The sequence below is a fragment of the Larimichthys crocea genome, chromosome XV, assembly GCF_000972845.2.
Source record: "Larimichthys crocea isolate SSNF chromosome XV, L_crocea_2.0, whole genome shotgun sequence".
NCBI lineage: Eukaryota > Metazoa > Chordata > Actinopteri > Sciaenidae > Larimichthys > Larimichthys crocea.
In genome coordinates, this window is record NC_040025.1 from 8,288,754 (window position 1) to 8,297,041 (window position 8,288).

General features: G+C 39.6%; 1 protein-coding gene across 1 annotated transcript; it reads left to right on the plus strand.

Annotated features, from left to right (window-relative positions):
* The first annotated feature begins 2,849 nt into the window (after positions 1–2,849).
* On the plus strand, positions 2,850–5,885 carry LOC109142884 (protein phosphatase 1 regulatory subunit 12B-like). Its single transcript, XM_027288539.1, has 5 exons — positions 2,850–2,925; positions 4,715–4,805; positions 4,894–5,082; positions 5,172–5,286; positions 5,734–5,885. Exons 1-5 carry the CDS (start codon positions 2,906–2,908, stop codon positions 5,883–5,885), a joined length of 567 nt encoding a protein of 188 aa, XP_027144340.1. The 5' UTR covers positions 2,850–2,905.
* Positions 5,886–8,288: the final 2,403 nt, after the last annotated feature.

Below are 8,288 nucleotides of genomic sequence, written 5' to 3' on the forward strand. Positions count from 1 at the left end.
TATGATAACAAATAAGAGCGTTCTATGCATTTTTGTCATTACTAATAATGTTTTGACTTTAGCAACATAAAGCGAAGTTGCTCGAGCTCAGTGAAGCACCTCAGGGACAAATTGTTCTCCAGACGGATGGAAAACTATTGCAGTGTTGAACTGCAGCTACATGCTGAGGAATATTTTCGCAATCAAGTTATTTTCCATCCAAAACAACCCCAATTAAACCTAAATTTATGTATGCCTACATAAAAATCAAGTAGTTTTGTAGCAGCTACCACACCACATCTTTAATGAACAAACCAGCTTGGCATCAACATTTAACAGCCACACAGTGAAACAGTTCAAACAGTGTGAACAGTAGCTGAAATATGTGAGCTACACAGAAGGACTACATTGCAGAGCCATGTCAAGAGTTTCTAGCTTTAGGTTGCACAGGAGAGGGGTTTTCCAGGACTCACATCGTAACCATGGATCCAAAGTGTACCAGGACTGTGAGATCTGATGGAAGAGCAAGTAACGCCGATGTTCACGGCTCTTTATATCCACGGTCAGCTGATCTCAACTGTGCGAAACGTGCCTGGGAACATTAGAAACAAACATGGTCACATAAGACATATTAATGTGAATTCTCAAATAATGCTCTGCTACACAGTAGAGTGCAAGCTGTGATGAAGAATGAACATGTCAAATATTATTATTAATATCAAATATAGTTGTTATAAAAAATTGCCTTTTTGGAGATATGACAAATGTTTGTGTGGTCATGCTTCAATGTGGAATGTGTTTTCAACAGAGTTCTTGGTAGCATAGTAAGACTTTGAACGTCACTGTACATTTTTACTAAGCCTGATATTTACTTTTACAAAATGCACATTGGTTACTGTCAGTATGACACTTCTCACATTGTCATGTTTTTAAAATAAACCCTGGTTCTTTCACTTCTGTATCTGGTGCTGATGTGTCCCACATAAATCGATCATATCACATTGACGGTGCTTAGAAAGGTGAAAGTAACCGCCTCATTTCCTCCTTACTTGGATATTGTGTTAAGATTACCATCATCAACCCCGTCATCCTGCTGGAGTCTACATATTTTATTAAGGAGTTTTTTAAAACACCTGTTTGTATCACCCTCACCCTCATGATCTCTTGTTAAAGGTCTGGTATATATAAATCTCTGAAAAGATCACAGACAGACATAGAATTCATCTTCATTGCGAACCATTGGCTGTTTCTGTACTTGTACTTTCAAGATTATTTTTGGCAATTTCACCTTTTATTAGACAGCCAGTCGTGAAGAGGCAGACAGGAAACAAGAAGTGTATGACATGCAACACGGGTCTCTTGCTGGAATCAAACCTTGAACTTTGCAATTATGTTGTTATCACAAGAAGCCTTGAATACGGAGCAGGTCGGGTGACATTTGTGGTTGTCTGTGCAAGTTATCTGTCCTGTTGGGCAGCTGTGGCTCAGGAGGTTTAGTGGATTGTCAGCTGATCAGATGATTAGTGGCTTTTCCAGTCTGCATGTCAAGATACTGAACCCCAAATGTGTGTGAATGATTAGTTCTCAAACTGATGAGCAGGTAGCACCTCACGTGGCAGCTGTCAGTGTATGAATAGGTAAAAAAAGGGGGTGTCCATTTAACATTTAGACATGTTCATACACAAATTTACACTTGCATCTTTTATGCGGAAGGAAACAACATCTCAAATATTGTAACATACAGTATATTTTACTGGAGCACCAGTTACTCAGTCAGTAGAATCTGCTCCCCATGTACAAAGGCTCAGTCCTATGGGGTGCCGTTTGTAAAGCGTCTCGCTCGTAAAATAACAGCAACATTTTGTCACATTTAGCTAAAAACAATGTTTAAAAAACTGGTTTGAATTTTTGAGAGTCACTTTTTTTGCACATTTAGAACAATATTTGTGAACTTAGAGATATTTTAAATATTTAAATCCAAATGTTAAATGTAAAATCTAAATGCTAAATCTAAATCTAAATGCTATTTATATTTAACATTTCGATTTATATTTAACATTTCGATTTATATTTAACATTTCGATTTATATTTATATTTAACATTTAGATTTAGATTTAGATTTAACATTTAGATTTATATTTAACATTTAGATTTAGCCTTTAGATTTTACATTTAACATTTGGATTTAAATATTTAAAATATCTCTAAGTTCACAAATATTGTTCTAAATGTGCAACTCAAACCAGTTTTTTAAACATTGTTTTTAGCTAAATGTGACAAAATGTTGCTGTTATTTTCAGAGCGAGACGCTTTACAAACGGCACCCCATACAGTCCTTGCCGCAACGGCCCATGGTTTGACTCCAAACCTGTGGCCCTTTGCTGCACTATTTTGTAGTTGCGATATGGTGCAAAAAATGTTACATTGCTGAGTTATATTGCGCTCGGGTTTGATCAAAATAATGTACAAGATTCACTTTGAAGGACGAGATATGTCCCCTGCATTCATCAGACAACTAAAGCGTGGTACCTGGTGCCGAAGTAGGTTTAAGGCTCCGTGTGTGTGTGTGACTGGATGGATGAATAATTGTGTAGTATGGTGTGCAAACACACTGCAATACACTCATATAGGATATGGGAAAGAGTGTATTGGTCAAATAAAGAGTTGCTATGATGTATTTGCTGCAAACAGCTGAACTCAAGTAGAGTACTGATTCTCTTGCATCAGATCCTGAGAGACTGAAAGTCTGAATTGATTGTGTGTGCAGACAGACAGGAAGTCTCTCTCTCTCTCTCTGTCTCTCTCTCTCTCTCTCTCTCTCTCTCTCTGCACTCCAGGCTGCTACAGAGTCATTTCGTCCTGCCTCTCCCACTCATCACTGCTGCAGTGCCTCAGTGCCTCAGTCTCTGACCTTCCACAGGGACCATGCAAGCGTTTGTTCCCAGGTAAGTTTTCACAGAGACTGAGGCATGCTATTCTTATTCCTGGGTTCTTATTTCAGCTATCTGATTTTTTTCAGTCTCACAAGTCATCGTTCTGGCAAACGCTCCTAGTCCTCATGTTTGTCATCTTAATATAGAACAACTAAGCCCTGTACAGGTGCTGTAGGCCTCTTTGAACTGATGCAGGGTGAGCTTGTAGTTTGTTACTTTGAGGATTGAATATTCATTTCTCTCTTTGATCTATTGGCTAGGCTTTTTATGTGCATTAGTAATTGTTTGCTTTAGGATATTATTTTTAGCAACTGTTTAACCTTATTAATTATTCACATTTTCTTTAAATTATGTAGTTTAAGAGGAGCAGATTGCTGTGTATGAGCTGACTCTGCAGATGGGGTAGCTCTGACTTGCTTTTGCGGTTGATTATTTTACTGAATCAGAATGAGGAAGAAGGAGCCCACATCATCTGCTTTGTACATTATACAGCAGAGTGTTCTGCTGACCAGCCCGCTGACTCTCAGACAGGATTCAGGGTGACTTCACAACTGGGAGATCGATACCGGTAAAAGCTTAGCAGAGGAGGGGCAGGCAGCTCTCTGGGTAAAACATGAGCCTCTCTCCGCTGCTGCTTACTCAGCTCTTTGTATGTGTTGGTTCAGCCATTGGCGGAAACCGTGCTCAGGTCGTTAAAGTCACAATGAAAATGCAGTTTCAGAGCATCTCTCTTCCTTGATCTGATGCATTTTCTTGTACTGAGATGTCGGCGTGTTGCATAATGCAGGGAGAAATGATTTAAAAGTTTGGCTGATGCAGCAGGAAGTCACAATTAAAGGTACACTGCAGGATGTTAAAGTTTTAGCATGTATTCATTAGAAACACACATTTTATATTTCACATTTTGGACAGTGAGCAAACATAATAAAAGTCTTTTATATTTTATTCATTTATTCACTTGCTACTGTCCACTGAGAATGCATTACCAAATGGACAACTGACAGAAAGGCAGCACATATAATAATAAAATATTGATTAAAACAGATCTGCATTATTACTTAGTGGCCTTTATTTAACCCTCTGGGATCTGAGCAATCACCCACAATCACAAAAGAAATTGATAAGGACATTGATAGGAACACAATCAATGGTTTTAATCAATTAGTTTTAAGATATATATTATGTATAGTGCTTCCCAGGTGGATATTTCTAAATAAAGCATTTGGAGTGATGGTTGGTCTCTCTGTATCTAGAAAAAGCTGGTTTGGGTGTGAAGAGGTCAGGAGTTTGATAGAGGGCCATACAACAAAATGTTGCCCACAGCCTCCTGACAGGTTGATCCAGCCGTGATGTCGACACCCAAAATGTGTTATTCAACCGCACTTTTGTGGTATTTCAAAATGGTTGAAGTTCAGATACAGTCATTGCATGTATACATACAATTCCTTAATAGTATGTGGAGACGTGTAACATGGTTAAAGTTTTTTCTCTATGTCTAAAAGAAAACACAAAATATTGAGAAGTGAGTGTGGCTGTTAAAAAGAGCTTTTTGGAATGATAAGTAATAATATACACATACATAACAGGCTATGTGTGTTGGACTGTTTTTCACGTTAATGTCTAGAATTGACCTATTTTTATTTTATCTAATATTAGACTTCATAACTGTTTAATTTGCTGCCTTGTGAAGCAATCTGTGACTGGATTCTGAAAAGTACTCCATAGTTAAATATTGATATTATTATGCCATATATGTTTCTATCTGTAATATTTGCTTTTTTTTCTCATTCCATGTGCTCAGGTCGTATCTGACTCCCGTCAGGGATGAAGAAGCGGAGTCTCAGAGAAAAGCGAAGTCTCGTCACGCCAGACAGACCCGCAGGTCAACACAGGTAAAGAACAAAAGGCTAACAGAAGTCGAGGTGTCATTGGATTGTGTTTGACAGTTGGCAGATATGAAGCTGTGTGAATGTTCTGCAGGGTGTGACTCTGACAGACCTGAAAGAGGCTCAGAAGACCTACAGCTCGTCTCCTCAAGACAGACAGACAGAGGAAGGAGGCACTCAGGGTGATAGGAAAGACTTGACAGATGACAGGAGAGTCAAAATCAGCCTGACAGAGTCCACGGAAACAACGGAGACCAGACCAAAATGGAGCAAAATGGACGAGGTAAGAGAAATTCATGAGGAAATGGTTTATTTGAAACTTTTGGAGGATGTTTGTGATTTATCTGTGAGTTCTGAATTCTTCTTATACAGCAGGGGAACATTGAACCCAGGTTAGAAACCCTGACTGAGTCTGCAATACCAAACCTTTCATGTTCGTTTGTTGCTGGATCCTGTGGGCGGCCTTACTACAACAACTCCTTCAGAGGTCAGCAGCATTTTTATGTGTGTATGTGTGCATAAAGCTTATTGACCTAGTCTAATTAAAACCTAATATGTACACAAGTATTGAAGTGGTAATATTGAAGCGCCAAAATACAGAAATGATTCCATTTCATAACAAACAAGTAAATATTTCATGCTTTATATGTTTAGTGAGTTGTGCATGTACAGAATATAATCCTTGTGTTTGCCAAAAAGCTATTTACAGACAATTATACGAAGTGTCATTCTCCAGAATGACATTATTAATGTTTGTGGTGTAACTCCCTATTATATAGAGGGGTAGTGCTGTGTAAAAACCCCATTCACAGATGGAAAAACCTTTATATTTAACCATGTTTTCCAGTTTCTGGGTTCCCCAAATGGAAATAATGTACAATTTTCTGTCATGGATTTCTTAACCATCAGTTAATCAGACTTACTCTGTGTGCAGCGTGGTGGAGGGACGAGAACCAGAACCCGGTTGAAGACGCGGCACAGCTGAACTTTACTACAAAGCAGCAACAGAGACGGCACTGCTGTGATGTTGAAGGTCCAGACTACAACTCTGCAGAGGTTTGTGTAAAACTTATGTGCTTCCTTTAACAATCACAGACACACACAGAGACCAAAAGAAAGGATGATTTGTCTCCTCTCTTCTTTCTTGTTGTTTTTCTTTTGTGCCACTAGATGGAGCCAAAGGATTTTCATATTTTTATTATTAGAGCTCATTGCCTAGCTTCACCAAGGAGAACTGGATATTTACACTTGATACAAACTATGTTCTAATACACTGAGATCTCCTGAGAATATGTTTCTAAATTTAAGTGTGCTCGTGACTTCGGTTAGCGTCAGCAAAGTAAAAATATTGTCTTATCCATTAAAAAGGCATCTAGATATTAAATACTTCATGGATTAGAATCTAATGCCGCATTAATTATATTGTTTAATATTCCTTAGCGCCATTGTCTCATAGTCACATCATCTTTCTCCCTGACCCGAAAGCTAACGTGCCTCAAAGGCAGCTGAGCTCTGATCTCTGATGCAATATTTTACGACGTAGTGCAATCATAGACTGTGAAGCGTGTGTTCTTTTAAGTAGAAGTGCTCTTTAATGTCTCATACAAAGACAGTCCAGGAGGACCAGAACCCACCCCCCACCTCCCTCCCTCTATGTCGCTTTGCTTCTTCACATCACATGGCTGAGGTGTCTCAGCATTCCATACCATATTGGGCAAAACTCAGGCGCTCCCTGCTTGGTCTTAGCCTTGGATTCAGAGGGGTCTGGCTTTGTTTTCTCTGTTCTCCCTCCACCTGTGTGCTGCTGCATGTGAAAAACCCAGAAACCTCATCGTTAATTCCTCCGACCGGGGCGGAGGATATTCTATTTCTTTGTGTTTCCAAAAAAGAAGATAGAAAATAGATAGTGAACAGGAAGAAGAGGGCACACAGAGGTGATAAGACACCGAAGGGTGACTTTTACCAGATTGTACAGCGTGAATTGCAAGCGGTTTCCCTGTGAGCTGACTCCAGGCCAGCGGTTCAGCTGTCCCCCATGGTGGAATCTGAAATAGATATCTGTTAGTAACATGAGAGTCTCTTAGCGTTACTGAGAGGACTATATCTGTCTGTGATAATCATACCGAGCTTGCGAGGTTTCATCAGAAGTATGACAGGCGGCCCATCACCAGAGCCGACCTCTGCGTGACTCCGTGATGATCTGAGCAGATTTTTTCCAAGCTGATTTTTCAGCAACATCGAGAAAGACAGGTGCAGAGCAAAACAGATAAGAGAATCTGCTACTTTTAAGATTGTTGGTGATGATGGCAGTTATCACAAAAGGAATAAACAGAGAGAGAGAGATTACCTTTTGCAGACAGTCTTTCTGCTGCAGTACCACTTTATACTGGGATGTGATTTCAGTAATGAGATCCTTCTGGTTGGGCGTCCTGCTCTTTCACATTTACTCCAAAAATTCTAAAGCAAACTCTGGTAGTGGCTCATTTTCTGTAGAAATAAATGCATGAGAATAATATCCCATATGGAAAAATCATGAAACTGAGAGTGAGGATCAGACCGGGAGGGGAACTGCAGCTGCGATTGTCTCTGAGGAAGAACATGTTTTCACAAATACAACGTGTATATACAAAATGGTCACTGTTGCAAGATTCACGTTTACGTAACTTACGTAGAGGTCATCTGCCGGATGATACAGACTAGTTTAGGAACCAAAACTATGATCAACCTTTTAAGAAGAGTTCAAGAGGCAGATAATAGTGCTTCGGTCAGGGGTGTGGATGGTTGTTCACCAGTACAAACCTGAAAGCTGCTTCACGTAATAACAGTCTTTTGGGGGTAAATATTCGTTCTGTTTTATCTTCATTCCTCGACTTTCTATTTTTTTCTCCTTCTGTGTTTTCATGAAATTCCTTTCACTCCTATCTTCTCTTCTATCTGTTCGCTCTGAGCGAGGATTAGGGAACAGCGAGGTGCTGCAAAACCTCACTATAAAAGGAAGATAGCTGTAGTCGGTTTGTGCAGACTATGGGAAGAAAGTAAGGGGGGGTTGCGTTTAGTTTTTTTAAAGGTCCAGTATGTAATATTTAGTGGGATCTATTGGTGGATATGGAATAAAAATTCATAAATATGATTTTATTTGTGTATAATAACCTGAAAATAAGAATTGTACGCTGAATAAGAATTGTATGTTTCTACAGAAAGCCAGAATGGACAAACCAAACACTGGCTATAGATAGGGCCTTTCACATTGTGAATTCCTTGGCCACCATTAGGGATGGGAATCGAGAACCGGTTCTTGTTGAGAACAGGTATCGTGTGTTTCAATTACATGGAATCGTTTGGCAGTTTTTCTAACGATTCTCTTCGATTCCAGAAAGCCCGTCACGTAACTTCCGCAAGAAGTTACGCACGCTCGATTCCAGAGAGAGAGAGAGTCTGGCTGGCTCAGAGTCTGGCAGCTGTACTAGTACTCGCTCCAGTTCACTACCT

Coding starts and splice junctions, on each gene's coding strand:
- LOC109142884 (XM_027288539.1), top strand. CDS start 2,906: ATGCAAGCGTTTGTTCCCAG. Junction 2,926..4,714: donor ATGCAAGCGTTTGTTCCCAG/GTAAGTTTTCAC, acceptor CCATGTGCTCAG/GTCGTATCTGACTCCCGTCA. Junction 4,806..4,893: donor AGACCCGCAGGTCAACACAG/GTAAAGAACAAA, acceptor AATGTTCTGCAG/GGTGTGACTCTGACAGACCT.